The sequence below is a fragment of the Hyla sarda genome, chromosome 6 (genome assembly GCF_029499605.1).
Source record: "Hyla sarda isolate aHylSar1 chromosome 6, aHylSar1.hap1, whole genome shotgun sequence".
NCBI lineage: Eukaryota > Metazoa > Chordata > Amphibia > Anura > Hylidae > Hyla > Hyla sarda.
Window position 1 is genome coordinate 286,429,502 of NC_079194.1, and position 27,787 is coordinate 286,457,288.

The 27,787-nt window shown below is 45.0% G+C and overlaps 1 protein-coding gene across 1 annotated transcript in view; it reads right to left on the reverse strand.

The window, feature by feature from the left end:
• Positions 1-3,047, reverse strand: part of FGF3 (fibroblast growth factor 3) — an 18,785-nt gene extending 15,738 nt beyond the window's left edge. The window contains exon 1 of the mRNA XM_056528544.1: positions 2,962-3,047. Coding sequence (XP_056384519.1) covers positions 2,962-3,021 — 60 coding nt within the window. The 5' untranslated portion in view covers positions 3,022-3,047. The remainder of the gene's footprint in view (positions 1-2,961) is intronic.
• Between the last annotated feature and the right edge of the window lie 24,740 nt (positions 3,048-27,787).

The window sequence follows — 27,787 nt, forward strand, 5'->3', positions numbered from 1 at the left end:
AGTAGTGTGCCTCCAGCTGTTGCATAACTACAAGTCCCAGCATTCCCTTTGGCTGTAAGTGCATACTGAGAGTTGTAGTTTTGCAACAGCTGAAGGCACACTGGTTGCGAAACACAGTTTGTTACCTAACTCAGTGTTTTGCAACCTCCAGCTGTTGCAAACTACAACTCACAGCATTCTCTTTGGCTATCCGTGCATGCTGGGGGTTGTAGTTATGCAACAGCTAGAAGCACACTGGTTGCAAAACACTGAGAGGGGGGGCCATGTGAATGCATAGGGTACAATCGCACAGGCAGGTTTACAGTGAGTTTCACGCTGCAAGTTTGAGATGCAGCAAATTTTTCCGCTGCAGCTTAAACTCCCAGCGGGAAACTCGCTGTAAACCCCGCCCATGTGAATGTACCCTAAAAACACTACATTACACCTACACAAAATAAAGGGTAAATTATATATACACATACCCCTACACAGTTATTCCCCCCCCCCCCCCAATAAAAATTAAAAACATCTGGTACGGCACTGTTTCCAAAACGGAGCCTCCAGCTGTTGCAAAACAACAACTCCCAATATTGCTGGACAGCCACTGACTGTCCAGGCATGCTGGGAGTTTTGCAACAGCTGTAAGCACCCTGTTTGGGAAACACTGTCGTAGGGTAATTTTGGTATCGGAAGCAAGTCTAATTCTTGCATCCGGGTCCGTCCCTATGCAAATCCCTGATGTAGGCCTCAAATGCGCATGACGCTCTCTCACTTTAGAGCCCTGTCGTATTTCAAGGCAACAGTTTAGTTCCACATATGGGGTATTTCTGTACTGGGGAGAAATTGCCTAACAAATTTTGGGGGGCTTTTTCTCCTTTCACCCCTTATGAAATGGTAAAGTTGTTTTTTTTTCACTAACATGCTGGTGTTGCTCCATACTTTTTATTTTTACAAGAGGTAAGAGGAAAAAAAGACCCCTAAAATTTGTAACGCAATTTCTCGGAAATACCCCATATGTGGGGCTCAGGAGTTAAAGCGCCATGTACATTTGAGGTGATTTGCACAAGGGTGGCTGAATGTTACAGTGGTTCTGACATAAACGCAAAAAAAGAAAAAAACACCCACATGTGACCCCATTTTGGAAACTACACCGAATGTAACTTACACAGAATGTAACAAGGGGTATAGTGAGCCTTAACACCCAACAGGTGTTTGAAGAATTTTTGGTAAAGTTGGATATGAAAATGAAAAATTAAATTTTTTTCACAAAAATGCTGGTGTTATCACAAATTTTCACAAGGGGTAATAGGCAAAAAATCCCCCTAAAATGTGTAACCCCATTTCTTCTAGTATATAAATACCCCATATGTGGATGTAAAGTGCTCTGCAACACACTAAAATGCTCAGAATAGAAGGAATGCCATTGGGCTTTTGAAGAGAGAGAATGTGTCTGGAATTGAATGCTATGTGCGCTTACTAAGCCCCCATGGTGCCAGAACAGTGGGCCCGCAACATGTGACCCCATTTTGGAAACTACACCCCTCAAGGAATGTAACAAGGGGTGCAGTGAGCATTTACACCCCACTGGTGTCTGACAGATTTCCTGATTTCCATTCCAAACAAATTCTCTCTCTAAAAGCCCAATGGCGCTCCTTCTCTTCTGAGAATTGTAGTTCACCCGCAGAGCACTTTACATCAACATATGGGGTATTTCCATACTCAGAAGAAATGGGGTTAAAAATTTTGGGAGACTTTTTCTCCTATTACCCCTTGTGAAAATGAAAAATTTTGGGTAACACCAGCATTTTAGTGAGAAAATCAAAGTTTTTTATTTTCACGTCCAACTTGGGCGGAAATTTGTCAAACACCTGTGGGGTGTAAAGGCTCACCCCTTGTACCTGATGTTATGTTCCTTGAGAGGTGTTGTTTCCCAAATAGTATACCACGTGGGGCTTTCTTTGCTGTTCTGGCACCATAGGGGCTTCCTAAATGCGACATGCCCCCAAAAAAACCATTTCTGCAAAATTTGCTTTCAAAAAGCCAAATGTAGCTCTTTCTCTTCTGAGCATTGTACTGCGCCCGCAGAGCACTTGATGTCCACACATGGGGTATTTTCATACTCAGAAGAAATGGGGTTACAACTTTGGGGGGCATTTTCTCCTATTACCTCTTGTAAAAATTGTAAATTTCTGGGGGGAGGGGGGTGGGGGGGATGCATTTTAGTAAAAAAATATTCATTCATTTACACATCCGACTTTACCGGAAAGTCGTCAAACACCTGCGGGGTGTTAAGGCTCACTGTATCCCTTGTTACATGCCTTGAGGGGTGTAATTTCCAAAATAGTATGCCATGTTTTTTTTTTTTGCTGTTCTGGCACCATAGGGGCCTCCTAAATGCTACATGCCCCCCAAAAAACCATTTCAGAAAAATTCACTCTCCGAAATCCCATTGTCGCTTCTTCCCCTCTGAGCCCTCTAGTGCACCCACAGAGCACTTTACATTCACATATGAGGTATTTCCTTACTCGAGAGAAATTGAGTTACACATTCTGTGGGGATTTTTCTCCTTATACCCCTTGTAAAAATTCAAAAACTGGGTGTACAAGAACATGTTAGTGTAAAAAATGAAGATTTTGAATTTTCTCCTTCACTTTCCTGCTATTCCTGTGAAATGCCTAAAAGGTTAACAAACTTTCTGAATGTCATTTTGTATACTTTGAGGGGTGCAGTTTTTATAATGGGGTCGTTTATGGGGCCCCGTACAGAGAGATCGCAGGGGTGCCTCATTGGTCAGACCCCCCGCAATCTGAAACTTATCCCCTATCCTTAGAATAGGGGATACGTTTTTCACCACTGGACTACCCCTTTAAGGTGAAAATGGGCTGGGTCCTTAATGGGTTAAAGTCTATCTACCTTTTATCACTACATCATTTCCAGATCAAAAATAGGTCAAAGCTCCAAATCTGCTGTGCTGCTGCTCACCAGGTCCCTGCTGATTTTTACCTCCTGATCTCGACACAGAGAAAGTGCAGGCTCAGCCATAGCAAAGATCCATTTTTACAGCATGCTTGCTAACAGTATGCAGGAAGCTCAAGAGCTCCCCATAGTGGTGGCTGTAGACTAACAGAATATTAATCATTTTATGGGTTTGATGAGAAAGCAAAAAAAATACCCTAAGTTTGATATATTTATTTAGTCATAGTATGCCGTTCCATGCACTGCCAACCCCAGCTTGTCCTCATTCCACCCTTTCATATGCAATAATGTAATGTCCCTATGACCTCATGTGATCATGGCAGCCAGTTGGGGGCCTAATACTGTGAAGTTACTTTTATGCTGTAGTATTTGTGGTTTTACATTGAAATCTCATGTATGTTAGTAATACACATTAAGTTAGATTTCTTTAAATAAATACAGGTATAAGCCCACCATTCATGTTTTCTCAATAGGAAAGGGAAAAAGCCACTGCCAAACTCCTCTGGTGGGGGCTTATGTCCCTGAGAGCAAAAGGATTGGGCAACAGATGTCTATCATGTATCCAATAGCAGCCACCACTAGAGGGAATCTAGGAGCTGCATCATGTGGTGCTCCTGAGCCCCCTCTTGTGGTGACTTAAGGTTACCAGAATATTTTCTTTTCACTCTATGCAGAGGATTTGGAACTCTATAACAGTAAGAGCTGCATTTTAATGAATATATTTATATATACAGAGAGAGAAAGAAGGAAAGAGAGAGAGAGAGAGAGAGAGAGAGAGATGAGATTTACGTTAAAGAGTAACTCCCACCGTGGAAAAAAATATGTTTCTGTCCTTGCCTATTGCCCTTCTATCCCTAACCCCACCCCTGCCTGATTTGATGGAGCTGGTTTATGGTTTATGACTTATGTACAATGAGGGTTGAAGGGCTTTGGTGGGGAGGGGCTGAGACGGAATGGTTATGTGTGGGGGGGGGGGGGTCGTCAGGGAATGTATGTTATTGTTAAACTGTGTTTAAAAAACTTAATAAAAACTATCTGATTTAAAAAAATATATATGTTTTTACCCCCTTAGAAATATATTTTTGTCTGCCTGGTAGTGTGCAGGCACAACGTCACTCATGCCTGCTGGGGGACCAACTTCCGCCCTTAGCTCATCTATGCTGCTCTCCCGTCGGGAGCGTGCATAGATGAGCAGCCAATAGCACGGCAGGCTGCTCCGGGGTCTCCTCCCTGTTTAGAAGTGTAGTGTTATCCAGGGAGGAGGAGTATAGGAACATAGCCCACCTGCCGTGCTATTCTACACCGTCGAGACCCGGAACTGAAAGGAAGTACGGGTAAGTGAAATAAGACCTTACTTACACGTACAGGACAGGTAAAGCCCTGGAGCATCAGCACAGCACTGAGATTCAGTGCTGCGCTTCCTCCAGACTGTACATGCCCGGGGCGGGCAGCCAATGAGCGCAGCCCAGGAGTTCACAGCGTTCGCTCCCGCTTGTCTGATTGACAGGCAGGGAGTATGCACAGGCAGACTGAATTTGGACTGAATGCCCAGCTGGGAAAGGTCCAAATTCAGCTGTGACCTTACAGCAGGCTGCAGCCGCCCACTAGGAGGGAGACCCCTAGTGGCCGGATTTCAAGTGCAAAAAAAATAATAATAATTTTAACACAAAATAAATACTAGAAATATATTAGAGATATGTTGTAGTACATAGGAGCTCCTGTGTGTAGATGGGAGACACTTCCAGAAGGTCCCAGAACCATCCCTGCAGCCTCCACCTATTTGGGCTTTTTGTCAGAGTTGTCAGAAAAAGCCTCTCCTCAGTAATAACACATGAAAACCGCCTGGTGTTTGCAAATAAAACCCCTAAAGAACCCTCAGACTGCGAGAAACAAGATTCTCTTGTCCGATGAAAAATTTTACTTTTTTGGCCCCAAACCTAAGCATCATAGAGGAAACCAGGCACTGCTTATCACCTGCCCAATACCATCCCTACAGTGAAGTATAGTGGGGGCAGCATCATGTCTGGAGGAAACCAGGCACTGCCCATCACCTGCCCAATACCATCCCTACAGTGATCATGGTGGGGGCAGCATCATGTCTGGAGGAAACCAGGCACTGCCCATCACCTGCCCAATACCATCCCTACAGTGATCATGGTGGGGGCAGCATCATGTCTGGAGGAAACCAGGTACTGCCCATCACCTGCCCAATACCATCCCTACAGTGATCATGGTGGGGGCAGCATCATGTCTGGAGGAAACCAGGCACTGCCCATCACCTGCCCAATACCATCCCTACAGTGATCATGGTGGGGGCAGCATCATGTCTGGAGGAAACCAGGCACTGCCCATCACCTGCCCAATACCATCCCTACAGTGATCATGGTGGGGGCAGCATCATGTCTGGAGGAAACCAGGCACTGCCCATCACCTGCCCAATACCATCCCTACAGTGATCATGGTGGGGGCAGCATCATGTCTGGAGGAAACCAGGCACTGCCCATCACCTGCCCAATATCATCCCTACAGTGATCATGGTGGGGGCAGCATCATGTCTGGAGGAAACCAGGCACTGCCCATCACCTGCCCAATACCATCTCTACAGTGATCATGGTGGGGGCAGCATCATGTCTGGAGGAAACCAGGCACTGCCCATCACCTGCCCAATACCATCCCTACAGTGATCATGGTGGGGGCAGCATCATGTCTGGAGGAAACCAGGCACTGCCCATCATCTGCCCAATACCATCTCTACAGTGAAGCATGGGGGGCAGCATCAAGGGGTGAGGGAAAGTTGAATCAAGCAAAGTACAAAAATATTCTTATTAAAAACCTGATCCAGAGCGCACTGGACTGCAGGCTCACCTTCCAACAGGACAATGACCCTATGTGGTGAGGGTGTTGGAAGGGCAGATGTTATTAACCCTTAGGGCAGATGGTATTAACACTTTGTGTTCGTGACACCAGAGTGTGGTTTACCTAATTCCCCACACGAGGTATGGACGATGATTCCTAGGCCAGGCGCGGGGCAAATAATCACTCCGATGCAAGGTTACGGAACAATGGCTTTTTACTGAGGCATACAAGGTGTGAAAGTCTTTACGATTCAGTTCAGGCCCAAGAAGATGCACGGTGAACTTTAGGAAGGTTTTTTTTGGCTTGCTGGGACTTGTAGTGGACTTGGACTGACTTATGCAACCCACGCTGACTTTAGTAAATGACACTTGACTATCTTGACTAGACTTCTCCCCTGTTTTTGTGCTTACTGCCAGGTTTTGTCTTTCACCTGCAGGGGTTAACTTGCAGTAGAAGCGTGGTTGCAGGACTAGGCCTCAGGCCTCCTTCTGGATCACACAGCTCTTCACTTCACTGTACCTCAGCAAGATCAAATCTGACTAGATCTAGCTCCTCCCTGGTATATAAGGGAGCAATTTGGAGGGATCCCATTGGTCACCGACAAGCCAACTTTTTACCTTACACCTTCCTTGGTAACACAGCCCTTAGCAACAGTATTTAAAGGCACAATAACAAAGCATTACAACACACAGCATTACACTACCTCAGATATAAATTTAGGTTGTAAAAGAGTCTTGAGGAGTGTGGGGCTAGGGACTGGGTCCGCCTGATAGGACTTACAGTTGTACAGAATGGCACATTCTGTACTGGGCCACCACACCTAAGCACACGAACAAGACAACACAGAAGCGTCTTAGGAACAACTCTGTGAAAGTCCCTAAGTGGCCCAGGCAGAGCCTGAACCCAATAGAATTCTCTGGAGAGACCTGAAAATGCCATCCACCGACAGTCCTCATCCTACCTGACAGAGCTTAGAGGTTCTGCAGAGAATAATGGCAGAAAATCCCCAAATGTAAACCTTGTGGCCTCATCCCCAGGTAGACTGGAGGCCGGAATCACTGCCAAAGGGGCTTCAACTAAGTCCTGAGTAAAGGTTATGAATACTTATGTCACTGCATGATTTTAGATTTTACTTTTCAATAAATTAGCAAAGATTTGTAACACTCTGTTCTCTCTTCTGCTTATCCCAATTCATCATAAGTGAACTCAAAAGAAAAGAAACAAAAATATAAGAAACCATGTCCAGCTTCATCAGGGGAACCAGTTTTTTTTTTGTCATCCCTCTCCCTCCTCTGACTCATAGTCCAATATTGACTCATGGTGAGTTGTCAGATAATCCTTATTACTTCATCCAGAAAGTACTTAACCTTAACACGGACTGACTTGAGGGGAATCCTTAAAGCACTCTAGAATAATTTCCATTCCTTGGCAGATGACGGCAGGGGCTGAGGGTTCCTCACCTGATAAGTAAATATAGAGCTTAGGTAAATCACCCAGTGTGTTCACATAGGTGTCATTTATACTCGTGTTACTAGAAAACTTAAAAAAATGCTGGACTGGCCCACCAGAATACCAGAAGATCCTACAGTGAGTCCCCTCTCAAACACCATAATGAGCCCCAAAGGTCCTCCCAAAGACAACCCCTTCCAGACAGGGATGGTGCAAGGATTTTCTGCCGCCCTCTTGACTCCACCCATTGGCACGCAGCATTCTGGCTGAGCGAGTGGTATGGATGTTGGTTCTAATTTACTTGCCGGAGGCAGAGCGGCACCCCCCCCCCCCCCCATCAAGAGGGCACTCTAGGCGGCCACTTCTTTTGTCTATAGGCAGAGCAGGCCCTGCTTTCAGAGATGGCTTTGGTGCCAGTCACTTGCCACAGTGGAGCATTTCTTATGGCATGATTCACAAGTATTTTTTTGGTTAGGGATCACATACAAATGTGTCAAAAGTGGGCCTAATCTGTTAGCTTTGGCCGGACCAGGTACCCTGGTGGCATGTTGGATTTTAGCTGCCTGACGCTTTTGTTTTCAGTGAGAGAAGCCCCCACCAAATCTTGGTTGGGGCCTACCCCTCCTGTTTCAGCCGTACCAAATATTCATGTGTATAGGAAAAATGGGGCAAGATAGCGTATGAAGGTGTATAGCCACCTGAAAGGGGTATTCTGAGTTAACACTACTTATCCCTTAAGTGTCGAAGTCAGTGTTAAGTGTCAGATTGTAGGGGGTCCCACCACTGGGACCCCCTGTGATCTTCAGAATGAGGCCCCGGGTATATGATATGATGTGATGTGATGTGAATGGAACGGTGGTGCTGTGGCTTAGTTGGTTAAAGCGCCTGTCTAGTAAACAGGAGATCCTAAATTCGAATCTCAGCAGTGCCTTTCTTTTGTGGTGCAAGATAGTGCACCTCGGGCGTAAAAACCCAAGGGAAGAATATAGAATATTTGACACAGTCCTGACCTCAGTATCTGAGGAAATGGCTTTAGGAGTAATTATTTCAGAAGACTTAAAGGTAGGAAGACAATGTAATAGAGCAGCAGGAAACGCTAGCAGAATGCTTGGATGTATAGGGAGAGGTATAAGCAGTAGAGAGGTAAGTGCTCCTGCCGCTGTACAGAACACTGGTGAGACCTCACTTGGAGTATTGTGCGCAGTACTGGAGGCCGTATCTCCAGAAGGGTGGTCGCTGTAAATACAGTGAAGGAGTTTACCATGCATGGGATAGGCATAAGGCTATCCTTCATATAAGATAGAGATAGGCATAAGGCTATCCTTCATATAAGATAGAGATAGGCATAAGGCTATCCTTCATATAAGATAGGGATAGGCACAAGGCTATCCTTCATATCAGATAGAGATAGGCATAAGGCTATCCTTCATATAAGATAGGGATAGGCATAAGACTATCCTTCATATAAGATAGGGATAGGCATAAGGCTATCCTTCATATAAGATAGGGCCAGGGACTATTGATAGGATTCAGATTATTGGGCAGACTAGATGCGCCGAATGGTTCTTATCTGCCGACACATTCTATGTTTTTCTATGTTTTCCTGCATGCACACTGTTGCACCATTCATTCTCTGGGAGCTGCCCAAATGGCTTAATCAACAGCTCCCAATAGAGAAGGAAAGAATCGACGATGTGCATGCAAGACTCAATGTTCTATTCATACCAAACACCAGGGGTCCCATTTTGGAGACCATAGTGGGTCCCAGTGGTCGGACCCCCTGCGATCTGACACTTATTCTTACACTACTGTGGATAGGGAAAAAGTAATGTTAACTTGAAATACCCCTTCAGGACAAAATACTTCTTTCTTTCTATAAATAATAATGGTACAATAAGCTTAAATAGGCACTGTCAGAAATAAAAACTTTGTATATGTTGTATATCTTGGCAAAACAATAGTTATTTTTTTTTATATACTTTCACATTTAATAGAATAGAAATAGAAAACTGCCTCTGAAAATCCCACCTCTAGGGGTCCCCATACCTTCTAGGACACTGATGAGTCCAACAGTAGCATGAGGGTGTCCAAGGGTCATGGACATGAAATGGCTGATTGACAAGGCTGCAGGAGGAACACAGCCTGCATTAACACTGCTGTAATATAGAGTTTTACCAATCACGTGCCTACAACTGTTGCAAAACGACAGTCAAAGGATGTCTGGGCATGCTGGGAGGTGTAGTTTTACAAAAGCTCTAGGCACACAGCTGAAGGCAACACTGCTGTAAAAAAAAAGAGTTATCCAAATACTGTGCCTCCAACTATTCCAAAACTACAAGTCCCAGCATTACAGAACTGCCTAGGGATGACACACACATGACTGACATAGGAAGATGTAAGTTATACACTCAGCATATTGTCTTTGGTAGAGTACAGACAATCTCCAATAATCATTGTGTGTGTACAGAATGAAACCAGAGAGGAAATGGTTGAGTCAGCAGAGTGAGAGAGGGGGAGGAGTCATCACAGTGCAGGCCAGATAAGGACACGCCCCCTCCCTTTAACAAAATGGAAAGGACATTGAGAAGCTGTAATATGTTTTTTTTTTGTTTAGTAAAATATGGGTGATAGATACATAAAAATTACATGTACATGATCAGGATGAGGTACTGAGTAACATAACAGTTTTTTGTTTTTTTTGGTGGGGCAGGTACGCTTTATTAGTTTTAGTTCACACCTATAGGCACAGATGCTTGGTGGTTACAATGGACTCTAGATGGCACTATATATTTGGTGGTTCATGCAACAATTATGACTTTGGCAGGATGCTGTTAGCCTCACAAAGGCTTTAGGTAAGCTTTGCCTCCAAACTTACCACTCACTATCTATTAAACAGGAAGAAGGTCACCCTACACACTATGGGGGAGATTTCTCAAAACCTGTCCAGAGGAAAAGTTGCCCAGTTGCCCATAGCAACCAATCAGATTGCTTCTTTCATTTTAACAAGGCCTCTGGAAAATGAAAGAAGTGGCAATTTTTCCTCTGGACAGGTTTTGATAAATCTCCCCCCCATGTAGTATTTCGGTTTAACCCAATGAGCAACACGAAACAAAAATTCCCTCAGCTTACCATCTGCTCCTCAGTGAAGTTCTCCAAACCTTGTTAGGCAAATTAATAATGGCACCTTTCTCCTATGATCCCTCAAACACACTAAGTATTGTAGTCCACTATGCAGCATGTCTACAGGACTCACTTTGGCAGACCAACACCTATCTAGCAATCAACAAGCCACTCCAGTCCACCAACACTCTCCCAACGAACTGGTCACTCCAGCTGGATGACACTCCCATGAATATGGCCTCCAGCTCCCCAACATATCCATAATGAGCTAGTGACTTTACCCTCCAGCCTCCTGACACTCATAATGAACTAGCCAGGAGACCTTCCAGTCACCACACACACGGACCAACTCCTCCAATTGGCATTATAGCGCATCGTTCCCATGTCACAATACACACCCACCCATGTCATCGCGATGTTCTTCCTGGCTCTATTCTGAAACTGGCTCCATCTCCTGCTGGCCATCAACTGAGAAAACATCTGTGGCATGCCAGTCTAAGCAAACCAAGATCTCAAAGTGCCCTGGCAGTACATGGCACATCATCACACTGAAACAGTATAACATACATATATACATTTCACTCACGGTATGTTAAATGTACAAAGCAATATAAATAAAATAAAACATTAATACTAATAATGAATATTAACCCCTGAGGAAGAAGGAAGCTTCGTAACGCGTCGGGCCTATTGTTTTATAGTTTTATGTATATTTAATTGTTCCATGTGCAATAAATGGTCTTTTGGACAGCTGTGGTCATGGGGGTAGGGTCTGTACACTAAAGAACCTTCCATCTAACAGAGAGGACGTGAATAACGGCAAGAGGAAAGAAACAGCTGGAGACCACTAGTGGGACGAGGCTGTGAGTGTGACTTGGGAAGCAAACCGGCACGAGGGGAGCATAAGGACCGAGTTCCCCTCGGTGAAGTAAGTCATTTGAAGCATTATACTGCTACTAATTGTGGCATTGTCAAAGAATAGTGGGCTGTCCGCTCCTTTTATTCTGTAGTTTTGTTTCTGTTTCCATTTTATTTTGATGACATCCTGAAAGTGATGAATAACATCCTCTTCCTTATCTGCTCGGATCATGATCTAGAACCATCAAGGCCAATTACAATGCTAAGGGCAGCGGGGGGGGACAGTTGTATACTGGAATATATATAGGACATCTGATGGTATATGGAGTGCGTATGCTTCTCATTAATGTCCATTATTAGCTTGGAGTAAACCTTACAAAATATAATGAGCCTGGTGACTGCGCAGACCTAGCCTATGGCTGGTGGTCTCCAATGTATCCAAAATATTGCTTTTAATGTAAAGTTTTTTCTGTGGGTCACATACATAAAGGAAATTTGCATTAAAAAAATTACATTATGGACATTTGAGGATGCATTGAGAGGTTAGCAGCCATGACTAAGAGTGCTAAAGTACAATCAAAATGCGTCGGTTCTGCTGTCTGCGGTGATGAGTGTCAATATGGATTTATTTTAAATGCCTGAAAGAAATAAAGGAATGAACTTTAATCTTTCTTACTTGCTGGATCTCAATTTGTTTCCACTGATCCATACCTGTGCCCAATTTGTGACCAGGGAGGAGATCAGGCTTTGAGTCGTGGTGTATGAGCAGAGACTTTGCATTTTTTTCTTTGGTCAAAGTATGGAGCTCCGTGGTTCTATCTGCAATTGCAAATGGACCCTGGTGCCTAATAGAGCTCAAAAGGGTAATTGGCTGCAGAACAAGACGTCAGTACTATGAAAGTCCAGGGGATCTTTTGTCAGTGGGAGTCTCAAGTCATGGACATCCATTACATCCATTGTGTCTCTTTGACTCACTGCAAGATTTCATATTGTGGAATCATCTTTAAATTTAAATATGTGGTACCATGGGTGGTGTAGGGAAATACCTTCCGTCAAGGTCTTGTTGCTTCCTCCGCCAGGGCATGAACTTCCACTGTACGGGAGATCCAACACACTTTACACCTCTACCACACCGGATCTCTGCACTATATGGGCTAGAATTTAGGGGTTCCCATTGGCAGGGTCACATAGGGTTTACACAGCTCCTCTCTTAAGGGTACAGCAACACACAAATAACATACATGAGAATAGTAACAACAAAAATAATTGGAAAATAGATTACTTTTTAATAAATTGCAAAACCTAATTGATATGACAAGAAGTCCTTCAGTGGGCCCAACAGCGGGGCTGCTAGTCTGCCCGAAGCAGTCCGAAGCCACAGGACATCCTTTGGTGCTAGGACACCACAAATAGGCACTGTCATTTAAACAAACTTTGCGTAGATCAATAGCATAACTTTTTAAGATATCTTGGAATATTACAAAAATGTTTCTTTCTCCTGTTAACAACCTTTTTCCCTGTCCCCTTCCCTCTATGGTGGGGGGGGGGGGGGGAGGGAGCTCTGCCTATCGGCTCTGGGAGAACTGCAAATTATACATGAAGCCTGCAAAGCAGAAATCTGCTAAAAATTGCTAGATTTCATGCTGTTCTGGGATCCATTCCATTAAATTATTTTCATCCTATATTATTAAATGGTACTACTCTAACTACCCTAACTACCCATTACTACTTATGATTACTGGGTGTCACACTTTGCACATATTTCCGGTGAATCTTCCTGTGACGAGAGAGGGGAGGACTACGGGATCTAGTCATGAAAAATCCTATTCTTCGCTGCAGAGTTATAGGTATGACTATAAAATTCCGGTCAAACTACCCTGTTGATTTTGACGGGACCAGAGTAAAAGTAAGTGTAGCCAACACGTTTTGGACAGAAGCATTTACTTATAGCATGAATTTCTTTGAAAACTCGATGGTTACCACACTTTCATTTGTATGGATTCCTACTATACTTACTTTTGTTTTTTCCAAATAAAGATAAAATGTTTTTAACTACTTCTGAAACACCGAACCATCATAAGACACTGACTCTGTCTACCACTTACTGTATCTGAATCCATTGCTCCATTTGCCGCTCACTCATGTTGACTCCTGTGATCTGAGAGGGGGGGGGGGGGTAGCGGACATATATCGGGTTGGGATATGCATTACTTCATACAGTAGTGAACATTTTTTTGCCTGTGTAGTTCTAGAGTCCCCTAAAAACTGTCCAGGTTGTCAAGGATTAGAAAAACAGCGCCACACCTGTCCAGGGGCCGTGTCTGGTACTACTGTTAGCTGCATTCATAGCCTGTGGACAGATGGGGCAGAGTAGCCAAAACTCTGTTTTGTGATTACTCAGGTTTTATTTGTCTAATATGAAACAGTTTTAACCCATTCCCACGCTACGCCATAAATGAACGGTACACTGAAAATGCTGCATAGCACTAAGCTATCTCCTGGAGCTCCATACACAATATATGGAGTGGTGGCACGCATGTGAAATAAGTGGCATGGTTCCAAGGCGAGACTTAGGTCCTTGTTCTTGAGATTGAGAGGGAGCCGAGTGGTCATACCCTGCATTCAGACACTTAACCCCTATCCTGTGGATAGGGGAAGGGATATATATGTGGTGACATGGGGGTGCAAGTTATACTTGTCAGGTCAGGATTCCAGGGCACCGTTAGCCTATACACGGTCCGAGGTGGAGACGCCAGGTTACGGAAAACTGTCTTTTACTGAGGCAGAAGTAGATGGTACAACAGTACGGAGGGTAGAAGGGATGCAGTGTAACCCTTGGGAGCCCTGTCACCTTGCTGGGACTAATGGTGCTTTTCACCCACTTGATAGACTGGAGAATTGAGACTTGGAGATTAAGAGATATTACACGCTGACTAGGGTTCTGCTAAGGTCCAATTTCTGACACCGCCAGGGTATGACTCACCAACTCCTATACGGAGAACACTTGCAGAATGGTGGGGCTGATTTGATGAGAGATTTTATTTAGGCCACCCTTGGAATCACCTCACACTTCATCCACCTCCTTTCCACACTGCATCTCACATGGAGCTCTGCTCACAGCAGTGACTGGAACTAGTCTGGGGCAACTCCTCCCCCCCCTACACTATATACAGGGCAACATGGGGGTTCCCATTGTATAACAAGGTCACCTGATTACTCTGCAACATAATACAGTCAATACAGCAAAGTGCATAAACATACTGTAGTAAACAATAGAACAGTGGGCCCAACAAAGGAGCAGCAGGCATGCCCGAGGAGATCCGCAGCCCACAGGACAGCCTTTGGTGCTGGGACACCACATATAGGTTCAAATACCCCTTTAAACCTCTTCATCACCATGGACAGTAGCAATGTGGCCTCCTATGTCCCCCTGGCATGTGCCCTGTCACTGTGTCAATGGGTTGTTCTAGCATACAGAGGCTTATCACATATGATAAATGTTGGACTGGTGGAGGTCCATCTGCTAGGACCACATTGATCATGAGAACAGGGGCTTGAGGGAGCAGTCATCGAGTATGTGCACTGCTGCTCCATGCAAACTCTGCCAAAGATAACCCTTCTATAGTCAGGACCCAGGTGGGCATATGGCTTCACCCGAGTGGGAACTGAAGCCTGACTTCATCTATGGTTAAACAATATCAACAGGTAATTGTTTCCAGTTACTAAAGAGCAGCGTTCTTCAACCTGTGGTTCTCTGGTTCTCCATTTGCAGCGAAACTACAACTCCCAGCATGCCTTGACATAGAAAGTATTTTCCCCCACAACTGAAGGGCCACAGGTCAGTTGTTGCTATGGTTAACCAACAAATGGAAGAACGGATGTTCTATTTTCCGGATATGAACGCTACTCTCCATCAAGACTGCAAAGAGTTAATGTATGGGCCCAGAGCCTATACAGTAGAACCAGCCTGGACTGTCCCAGGGGGCACAGAACAGCACAAATGACTTTTGCCAAAATTGCTTCCATCTTGGTCACATTACGTCTCGCCATTTTCATAATTAGCGCCGTCATCTTGAAGTCTTTCTGCCTTTGGCTTTAAGACATTCAAGCTTCAAAGCTTCACGTCTTCAGCCCGGATAGGGCGGCTCGGCATTTACTCGGAGCATTAATTGTTTCTTTTCTAAATAAAGGACATGTGACCTTCTCCGAAATATCAAAGGACCCCCCAGTCTTCAGCTCACTTTGTGAGACATTCAATGGGAACCTCCAGACCTCTATACAAGAAGCCGTAAGTCCACTCTTGTGAATTGTATACTGTCTGGTGGCCATTTTCGGGAGAGAGAAAGAAAACAACAAAAAAGCAAAAAACCCCAAAACTATTTAAAAAAAAAAGGTTCCCTTTGATGTGGTATAATCCTGAGAAGGGGCTTCAGATGAACAGTGCCCGCAGTTTAATTACACTCAATGCCAACTACACAGCACCCAAATGTGCTCTTCACAAAACCAATTCAGCCCTAAGACAAGAGGAAGGTCTTCACAGCGCACGGAGTGGAGTGGCCCCGGCTTTATGGGCCGCTTCTGAATTAACGCCTCCTGACAGGTGGAATCTATAGAGGGTCGCCCGCTAACATAAATGTATGTAAATCAGCTATTTAACCCCGCACAAGAGGGAACATGTCTGGGGACAATGTTTGCCGTCCCTATAACAATGCTGGCTCTATACACTGTGGATATACAAGTCGTGTGCTACTATACAGGACACATCCAGGTCAGGGCGGCTTATAGAAAATGACTGATGTTCTTGTAATTCCAATTAATATCTATCTATTTAATAGTAGCAATAATATTAATAATAATCATCATCATCATCCTTAAAAATACTTGATAGAATCATTTATAGAATCATATGTATCTCATATCTATCTATCTATCTATCTATCTATCTATCTATTTATGTATCTACCTATCTATCTACCTATCTATCTATCTACCTATCTATCTATCTATCTATCTATCTCATATCTTTCTACCTATCTATCTATCTATCTATCTAATTATCACATATCTATCTATCTATCTTATATCTATCTATTTCAAATCTATCTCATATCTATCTTTCTATCTCATATCTATCTACCTATCTATCTATCTATCTATCTAATTATCACATATCTATCTATCTATCTCATATCTATCTATTTCAAATCTATCTCATATCTATCTTTCTATCTCATATCTATCTATCTATCTATTTATCTCATATCTATCTTTCTATCTATATGTGGTGTCCCGGTACAGGACCTTGTCCTGTCCCTATCTTAAGTCCCCTCAGTTAGAGTCCCTCCACTCCACAGGGCTCTCCTGCAGGGCTTGCCCCTTGTTCGCCCCGTATAAATGTGTTTGTGTATATTTTTCAGTCTATATATAGAGGTAGTACAAATGTATAGGCGCTTTCAAGGTCATGTGATATATTATAATGGTTGTACAAATGTTTAGGACCTTCCTGGGTCATGTGATACTGTCATGTGATGTACCCAGAGTTCTCTGGGTTCAGGACCTACAGGCTTTGCAACCAATGAGATTATTCCAGCCCCCTAGTATATAAGAGGCTGTAGTCTCTAAATTCACTCTCTTCCTGCTGGACACTCAAGCAAGCACAATCAGCATATCTCAATTCATCTCAACTAGGCCAAAGCCTAAAGAAGCAGCAGCCACTAAAACCATGATTTATCTTGCTCTATCTAAAAATTCTTTGTGACTACTATTCAACTCAAATCCTATAATTAGTAGCACAGTGGCGTGTTTAAAGCTCAAGACTATTAGTTACAGGCAAAGCCTGTGAGGAACCTGCATCCCGGTTACCTCAGGAGAAACTGTATATTTGTAAAGACTGTTTGCACAAGAAGTTAAGTAAAAGTTCCAGTTATCTCATAAATCCTGCTGTGGACATTCCGTTTATTATCCTGCCGTTTTTGGGCCGGTTGTCGGCAGGGCCTTCTATACCAAACAACCGCATCCTGGCGTCACAACAAACCAAGGGTTAATACCACCAGACCCTGTAGCACCATTGCCTCACCCAGCACCACATATATATCTTCTTTCCATCTACATAAGAGGGCATAGGTAGTATACTGGAGGAAGATCTGTGGGATTGCCGATGTAGAAAGACGTGGCCGCACATCCTTGTTATACATTGATCTATTGCTTCTCAGTGGCCCATTTGTTACTTCACTGGCACTTGATTCAATTGGGTCCCTAACTTTAATGGCATGGTGCTGGACGGTGACCACGATCTCCACAACGCCATTACCCATAGGGCGAGTGACCCACTGATCCAGCCTCCACACTGCTGCCAGACCCAGCCCCTTGGCTCTGGGCCATGCCACCCCACAGACACTAAGGTGTATAGTTCTTGCGCTAGTCATGGTTTGGATCTCAGTGGTCACAGTGTGTCTCCTCACACCCCAGAGGCTTGGACAGTGACAGAGATGTTACACTAGAGATTATGGGATTAACAGTTCCCCAAGGGGATACCCCGTGTAAGTGTCCTAGGTGATGGTGTTTTCTGGTGCCCTAAATGGTCGGACCACCTGCGATCAAACACATATTCCCTATCCTGTGAATAGGGGATACATTTTTAAAAGCTAGATACCCCCTGTAAAGCCCAGTTCTTCTACGTACATTCAAAGATCAGGCAGGCTTTATGACGGAGAAAGGTTACCCAAGTTATTGGTGTTTTTCTAGGGTCCCAGGTGCTGGTCCTCTATACTCCAGCCATTCTGTCACTAATCCTTTGGCAGGCGGTAAACTGAATCATGGTGGGAAAACACATCCACTTGTCTCACCAGTACTGCATCAGACTGACTTCTTAGCATGAGCCTGAAATCTCTAAACTTGTGCTAAACTACTATTCTCTGACAGCTCCTCAGCAGAAACGCTGCTCTAGACCTCCTCTCACTGTAGAGGCTAGCTATCTACTGAACTTTCAGCCCCTCGCAGTAGAGATGGTGGATCAGAGTAAGCTCCTCCATAACTTATGGAAGTGTGGTAGCCCTTGGGGGGTGTATGGTAGGGATGGTATGATGTTGGTATATGAGGGGTTAATATTAACACGGTCACTCGTGACGCCAGGGGGAGGGCTGGTATGCTGAATCTATGTTCCGGCCTATCGCCGCCCTTCCCAGAAGCGATAGGTGCAATGAAATGACTGAAGGTCCACAAGTAGATTTAACTTGAACTTGAATAACTTTACTGCAGTGCTTGCAATATCCAATGCGTAGTAACAGTCTCATATAACAGTTCTTAGGTTGCTTAGCAACTGGAAGAAGTTGTGGACCTTGCATTAAACTTATAGTCTCTGAATTTAGGGAGTGATGTGCAGATCCGTCCGGATTTAGGGGAAATATTGGGTCCGGTGATACTGCAGAGTGCTTAGGGGATGACACACTCTATAATTTAGATCAGAGGTTGACTCTCAGGATACCCGTGGCTGGCTAATAATTGTAGTGCTCCCTCTGCAATTTCTCTGTTTAACCACCTTGAGATTACAAATTTAAAGGGGGGTATTTTGTTATTAAACCTATTTTAGAAGAAGATCCCCCATTCAGGATCTTTGCCTTGTAGCCCAAGAGGAGAGATCAGTCTTTTCTCATGGTGATATTTCTGCCACATTTTTTTCAGGCTATAGCACAATAATCTCTTGGTTCGCACAGGGGTTCCCTCCATTATATATGGTCATCTTAACTCGTCCCTGGCAGGTGTTTAGTTGCCTTTTATGATCACCTTGGAGGCCAACTTTCATTTTACTCTATCTCTATCCAACTGGCAGGATTGTTGTACGGGTATTAGTAAGGGTAGTTGGCAAGTCTCTTTAGTGGAAGCCTCTTTAAAAGTTCTCCATACCTACCAGGACTAGTGCAAGGATTTTTTCCACCCTAGGCAACAGCTAACATTGCCACCCTCTTGACTCTGCCCATTGGCCAAAATTGACACGCCCCATGCTGTCTGAGAGAGTGGTTCGGATGCTGGTTGTTTATCTTTCTTGCGGCAGGCAGAGCGGTGCCCCACCCCCCATCAAGAGGGTGCTTTAAGCGCCTGCCTATTTTGCCTATACACAGAGCCGGCCCTGCATAGAACCTACTTTGTTCAAACTTAACTCCATGCCATATACCCTTCAGTGTCTCCTCAATGTTTTAGGGGCTGTTAGTCATTTGGTTCTTTGTATCACACATGGTGGAGTTGCTTGGTCGCAGCGACTTTTTGGACTCTCATTGATTGAGGAGATTTCCCTGTGACCCTTTTTTTTTGTCTATAAGATCCTAAGATGTCTAGAATGCCTTAAAGGGGTACTCCGTTGCAAAAATCTTATTCCCTATCTAAAGGGGGGAGCCACGAGATCTCCGGCAAAGCACCCCATCATTCGGCACACGGAGCGAACTCTGCACCTGCCCGATGACTGGCAATGCGGCCCATTCACTTCTATGGGAGAAGGTGTGGCGGACCCCCGCGATCTAGCATCTTATCCCCCATCCTTTGGATAGGGGATAAGATGTTTGTGGTGGAGTACCCCTTTAACATACCTTTAAGCTTGCCCAACATTTTTTTTTATTGGTGGCCCGTTTCTCAGTGGAGGAAGCCTGCCCTCTGTTTTTTTGCTGTACACGACTGGATCAACTCCACCATGCTTCTTGAAAAACTTAGTGCTATACGGAAAGACACTGTTGAGCACTTTGAGCAAATATGGAATCCTTGGATGTCTTCTTCATAACAAGTAGTTTCTACAACTAAGACGAGCCCAAATTAGGCACCATTTTTTTTTTTTAAACAAGTATTATTTCTGTCCATTATAAAAGAGAGACGATGATAAGTTGGATTTGGCCTTATCTGCTGTAAGCCTGGTATCAATCTAGATTTGGATGACTATAGATATCAGCCAACCAAGCTAAAACCTTGTATATGGGGTTGCCCGTCAGCTTACCTGACTGCTCAAAGGGGTTGTACTGGATTACAAAAACAGCACCACACATGGTTACCATTGGTATTGCCTTTTGCCCCCCTCTTCCATGAATCTGAGCTAAATTACTGTATAGGCAGGTTTTTATAAAGGCAGCCATGTTTTTTAAATCCTGTATGACCCAGGGCAGGTAGACTGGTGAACGATGGCACAATGATGCACTTATCTGATTTCAAGATTTTAATTGTCACCTAAGCACTGGGGTAGGTTGGTGGGCTCCGATTGCTGGCATCAAGGAGGTCCCTTGTCCCCTGAGTAAATGGAGTGGCAGCGCCTGGGCTTGGCTATGTTCAGAAGCCCCATAGAGAGTGAATGAAGTGTTGGCTGAGCATGCACATCACGGCAAGGGATTGTCCTGCTAAAATTGCCAAGTATGCAATAGTGCAGTGGTCTCCAAACTGATGACTTCTAGATGTTGCAAAACAACAACTCCCAGCATGCACGGACAGCCGTTCGCTGTCCTGCCATGCTAGGAGTAATCGTTTTACAACATCTAGGAGTCCACAGTTTGGAGACCACTGCTCTAGTGGGAAAAGATTGATTACCTCTGACTGGCCGCTGTTCAGTAGATGAATAGAAGCTTGTTGTATGGAGTTCAAAAAGGTCGATAGATCACAGGCGGCAAGGACCTGGTAACAAGGCCGGCCTTAGGGGTGAGCAACCTGTACATTCGAACAAGTCACATAAACTGCCCCTGGCATAAAGGGGGACACTGAAAGCCTGGCACCACATTGTAAAGTACTACTATTAGGTTTACTTTATGCACAGAGCTTTTAGGGTAAGTTCATGCCAGTGTTAAGCTCTATTTGAACTACAGGGCTTGGGTGGAGAAAAAAATACTGAAAGCTGAAACCCAATAGACACCATTCAAAATCAATGGTATGCGTCGGGACCTGGCAGTGTCCATTGTGCTCCAACCTGTTCAGTGCAAAAAAAAGCTAAACGAACCCTAAATGGTTCAGGAACACAACTCTGATGTGAACCTAGCCTTACTTGAGCACTGTATGGTAATATTATTTAAGTGTTGTATGACGATATCTATTTAGGTATTGTGTGGCAACACTGATCAGACACCTTTCAGTGTATTATTTTTGGAGAGTATGGTGACCTGTTGTTATTTAGTCAACTGCATAGATGTTATGTTTGAACAGTACCGCACTGTTTGGTGGTTATGTGCTTGGCTATGTTCAGAAGTCCCATAGAGAGTGAATGAATCGGGGTCTGAGCATACACTGACCTTAAGCCATACCGTTATGGTACAGTTATTTTGTACACTGTATGTAGTGTCAACAGAAGGAACTGTATAGGGCACTTTCCAACAAAAGGATGGTAATATGAGACCCTGAGCTACCAAGATAATAAGATTTGATAATACGCTCCTCAACATTACAATCGCACCATCGAGAAGGACAAGACGTAACATTCTGCAAATCGAGGAAGTAGTGTCACAAAGATCTACAAATGATCGAATTTACAAGCACCAATCTCCATTCTGTGGAATGACGAAGGTGCTTCAATGGTATTAAAGCCAGATCAAAAGCAAATTTTTTCAGCCACATGAAACCTCAGAAATTGGATCAGGTTAGTACAGTATGATTGTGTGACGTGATGCATTCTGTTGGCCGATGTGCCAGTTATCGCCACTTTTCACAAACTGAGAGGGACCAAATCTTTGAACTGAGAAACCTTGGTTAATATCTCCAGCAAATCGCTAGGCATGTATAGGCCGAGATGTCAGCACTGTTCAATGTTGTATGAAGTGGGTCAAGTCCTGGGGAAAAATTGTAGGAACTCACCCAAGATTACCACTCAAGGACTGGTCCTGCAGGACTCCTGCTAATAGGAACAGTGTTCCTGCTGCGGAAACTCTGCTCCCATGCTCTCCGGCAGGACTTGAGCCCTGGTTTTATGTCCCAGTGGTTGGAAGACCAATGAAGAACCTGAAGGAAGCAAGAGGTGCACAGAGGTGAACCTCTACATGGAGGAATCGTTAGATTAGAAGAATGGTGCGTAGTGATCCATTCTGTGCTGCAAATAAAACTGGACATCACATACCAAGCCTCATAGTGTCTATACAGACCACCAGAAGGCTCTTGCACAACATTGGGCTACATGCCAGATGTCCAGTTACAGGTGTACCACTGACCTTACACCACCGCTCTCAAAGGCTTTTATGGTGCACAGCAAGTAAACAATGGAGGCTTTAGTCTTGTTTTTGTCTCCCACGTAATAACAACCGGACATTGATCTGGAGTCAACATGGGTAACATCTTAGTTACAGTTAGCTAAGATAAGAGTCCATCAAGTTCAATCTATATGCCTACTGGGTTGATCTAAAGGAAGGCAAAAAAAACTTTATGAGGCAGACACCAATTGCCCAATACCAGGGGAAAAATTCCTTCCTGACTCCAATATGGCAATCAAAAAAAATCCACACAAATGTACTTCATGGTGTCCTGGTACTTAGCACATCACAACGTACATTTACGTGCATTCGCTTCAAAGATTGGTGGTTGCCCAGTGCCATGAGTATCTGGGACTCACCGCTAATGACGGACATCAATTATCCCAATAACCCTTTAGATGCCGTGATCAATACTGTTGTTAACCAGTTTGCCTAGACTTCTACTGGACAGGACCTCTTGCTTCTCTGCAGCAGGTGACTGGATGCCATAAAATGAATGAACCCTTCTCAGCAGGGATCCCATCTGGTAGTCATTGAGGCTGGAATGTGTCGGCCATTAGCCGGGACCTCACTTGTTTGACTCGTTAAAGGAGTAGTCCAGTGGTGATTCAGTGGTGAGCAACTTATCCCCTATCTTAAGGATAGGGGATAAGTTGCAGATCGCGGGGGGTCCGACCGCTGGGGGCCCCCGCGATCTCCTGTACGGAGCCCCGACAGCCCGCGGGAAGGGGGCGTGTCGACCTCCGCACGAGGCGGCGGCCGACACGCCCCCTCAATACAACTCTATGGCAGAGCCGAAGCGCTGCCTTCGGCAATCTCCGGCTCTGCCATAGAGATGTATTGAGGGGGCGTGTCGGCCGCCGCCTCGTGCGGGGGTCGACACCCGCTATCTCGGCGGAGAGCCGGGGCCCCGTACAGAGAGATCGCAGGGGGCCCCAGCGGTCGGACCCCCCGCGATCTCAAACTTATCCCCTATCCTTAGGATAGGGGATAAGTTTTTCACCACTGGACTACCCCTTTAATAGGTTAGGGCACTGACTAATGGAAAGAGGAAACTACAATTTGTACAACAATAAAAAAGAATATGGAGGGTAAAGGAGAAGGATCTTCCTGCAGAAATACAGCCACCTCCTGAAGTATAAAGCCGTCACCAGTTCAGACCTGCAGTGTCCTCAAAGGGAACATTCTCACCGTAATTATCAGGTGTCTCCTGTCAGCCAGATTAACCCTTACCTGCTGGACAAATCCCCATCTAATGTGGCCCAATTTGCGGATTTAAACTTGGTACACTTTACCATTGTCAGTGCTATGACTAAATAAAGGTCAACAGTAGAGATGAGCAAATCGAATCTGACAAATCCAAATTCGTTATGAACTTCAGGAAAAATTCGATTCACAACAAGTGTGAATATCGCCGCGATTCGTTTGCGTGAATCGCTTCATTAAACTCCATTTAGTGCGGTCCAGGCTCCAGAGCATCTATAATGGTGGATCCATATGTGAGGACATGGGGCAAGGAATCCTAATCACATGCAGCATGCAGCCTATCAGCAGCCAGCCACCCCTGTGATGTCACAGCCCTATGTAATCGGCAGATATCTTGCGGCCAGTCACTTCAGCCTTTTATTGCAGAAAGGTAGAGAGAGTGACAGACAGCAGTGTGTATTGCACAGAAAACCATTTTTACAGCAGTTATTCACCTCCTAGTCACATCAGCATTCTATTACAGAGAGAGAGGGACAGACAGCAGTGTGTGTTGCACAGAAAAGCATTTTTACAGCAGTGATTCATCTCCCAGTCACATCAGCGTTCTATTGCAGAGAGGGACAGAGAGCAGTGTGTTGCACAGAAAAGCTTTTTTACACCTCAAGCCCAAATCTAGCCTGGAAGCACTAATAGGGAAGGGAGTGAGATTGAGAGAGAAAGTGCAACTTTGGGTGTAGTACACAGTGACTGTGTGCTGCAGCACTGGTGTGTACAACACCTGAAAAGCTAATAATAGTCAGACAGTTAGGGTGAGCAGAGCACTAACAGCACATTAGCTGTAATGTCCCAGTAAAAGACATGGTCCTGCACTACACTTAGGCCCTGTCAGGTTGAGACCCTCAGTGACCTGGGGGTGCTCCTGCAGTGTCTCCCCTGCTGTTACTTTAATGTTATTTATTGTACTAAATGTATAGTCAGTATACTAATGTATAGACAGTATAAAGGACCTTTGGAGGACTAATGTAATTGTCTAAAGGACCTGTGAGATGTCACATGTTACCCAGAGAGTACCAGCTTAACACATGACCCGCAGCTTGACCTATGGGCTTATAGTACAGCCCACTTTATAAGGAAGGGAGGTGCTGCAATCTGTCTCTCTTCTACCATCACTCTTGCTGAGGAACAGAGAGACCAGATGTCTCAGTGTTAGTGTCCAGCTACCTGGAAGGCCTCAAATCTACAGTCACTTCCAGTAAGTCAAGTCTATGTCTGCTATCACTACCTACAGTCCAGTCAAGCCTAAAGGCAATGATCTAAAGTCCATTACAACTATAATTGGTTCCAGCAAGCTGCGTGGTCCTTCTGTGTTCCTGGCCACCTCTCTGGGATTCTGGCCAAGATGTAGAGACTATAACAACTGTCTGATCTCAGTAAAGCCTCTGTTAAACCATAACCTGGTCGTGGACTCTCATTTCACTGCCTAGCCATTGGGATAGCAGAGATATCGTTTGGGTGGTTCCCGATACCCAAAAACAACTCTGGCGTCACAAACATTAGGGGTTAATAACACCTTGCCCCTGGGGTTAATACCATCTGCCCCTTCCACCTACACCGCTACACCCCGTAGTCCCGCCATTCACCGTGGCACACCACAACTCTATTAAGTGTAACCTGTGCGTACATCTAAGTGGTGTACCATTTTGTTCCTGTTAAAGTCTTAAGGGCCTAGATACTGTGAAAGGCCAGGCAAAAGTACACACCTGCTGGTGTTGTAGACAAATACTGTTTTAAGTGTACTGGAGCGCATTGTCCTTCCCTCATAAATACATACCACATACGTACATCTAAGTGATGTACTATTTTGTTCCTGTTAAAGTCTTAAGGGCCTAGATACTGTGAAAAGCCAGCCAAAAGTACACACCTGCTGGTGTTGTAGACAAATACTGTTTTATGATTAGTGGAGCGTATTGTACTCCCCTCATATATGCACTAAGTATGTCAGGCAGAGAAGTGCCAGGACATGCACAGAGGAGTGGCAGAGGCCTAAATTCATCAGCCAGAGGTCGCACGAGACTAGGGGCGAGTGCAGCAGGAGTCGCAGCAAGAGGCCTGAGCCCCCAGTATCAGCTAGCGGTCGTGTCTAGACCAGCAACCCATCTGCCGTCATCGATTGGTTAACACAGTCATCCACTTCATCACAAGTGACATCTGACACCCCCAGTCAACAGTCGGAGGGGTTCCTCAGACCCAACCCTCAGTTGGCATAGCCCGGGAGCAGTCCCTGTCCTCCCATTGCCTCTGTCCTATGCTGTTCCCTCCCCCACAGAAGTATCTTATGCTGGGGGTTCAGTTTCACTATTTAGTGAGGACGATCTACTAGAGAACAGTCAACAGCTACTGCCCAGCCAAGAAGTGGAGACATCTGCCGTTTCTTCCGCTAGGTGGGCATGTAGTGATGAGGAGAGTGGCGTGGGAGGCGGTGTTGTGAGTGTTCCAGCTCCTGAAGCAGACACTGTTGAGGAACCTGAGGAGGACATCAGTGACGTAGACACAACTCGATGATGATGAAGCCGATCGCACTTGGGAGCCGGGTGCAGAAGGGGCTTCATCATCATCAGGAGAAGAGGGTTGCAGGTTGCCCGTGAGGCAGCAGCTGAGCCAGCAAGGTGGTAGCATGGTTGGCAGTCAGCATGGTGGCAGAAGTGGAAAGTCTGGAGCCAAACGTGCCCGGAGTAGACCACCTGCTTCGCGGAAGCCTACCTTCACCGGAGGTAGTGGAAAAGGGGTTCCTGGAGTTGGCAGCAGTAGCAGTCAATCAGTGCAGACTGTTGGTAGGAAAATCAGCTACTCGGCGGTGTGCCAGTTTTTCATCTTGCATGTGGCCAGGTTAACATCCTCCGGATGCTTGATGTGTCGGCAGAAGGTGAAGCGTGTTTCCACCTAAAAACCCTGGGAAATGGTGTTTGTAGGGGGAACTAGGGAGAGGTTCCTGTGTGGGGCCGTCCTTTTAAGGGCAAGTAACACTTCCCAAGAAAGGAATTAATAATGTGAGAGTAGGGCCTTACAGGGGAAGTTTTAACCCCCACCTATTACAATAGACCATACGTTGTTCCCTTTGCATCACATCAATACTTGGTGGTGTAGGTGGCACATGTTTTTTTTTTTTTGCAAACCTTTCCTTTTGTTTGATGTAAAAAAAAATTTGGGTCCATATATTTTATCCTAAGCATATTATAAAACGTTTACGTAATGCATACCCTAAATACTTACTTGTGCCCACTAACAATTTTACAAAAGAGACCTTTTTCTTCTGCCTACCTGCCTTAGCTACTATTCTGATCCTGCCACCCACCTGATGCCACACATCTGATGCCAAATTCTCCTTTTTTCACCCACCTTCGTCACCGGGTACTGGTATTGCTACCCACCCACACCACTCTGTCATCGGGTCACTTTCAGGACTCCTGATGCTGCTGCTGCCAACTCCAGGCTGTCTCATTCTGCCACCATATGTTTTCCTCATGCTGATGCCAACTCCAGGCTGTCTCATACTACTACCATATGTTCTCCTCATGCTGCGGCCACCTCCAGGCTGTGTCATTCAGCCACTATATGTTCTCCTCATGCTGCCGCAAACTCCAGGCTGTGTCATTCATCCACTATATGCTGCCGCCAACTCCAGGCTGTGTCATTCAGCCACTATGTGGTCTCCTCATGCTGCCGCGAACTCCAGGCTGTGTCATTCAGCCACTATATGGTCTCCTCATGCTGCCGCGACCTGCACACTGTGTCATTCAGCCATTATATGGTCTCATCATTCTGCCGCCACCTCCACGCTGTGTCATTCAGCCACTATATGTATACCCTAAGGACGTGAGTTAAAAGTGCAATCTTTATTGTATTGTACGCACGCAATTTATATATTAAAATACTAGGAGCCACTGTAATCCACTTTCCTAATAAATGTGAAATGACCAACTGGTTCAGTATTGGATGTTGATTACACCAGATAACGGTGCCTGCAGAACACCACTAAACTGGATACTTGGACAGATGGCTGCCTATATTAAAATCTTTCACACTGCCCCCCTCGACATGTTTCGCTGGACCACCAGCTTTATCAAGAGGTAAGCCCGCTGACCTCT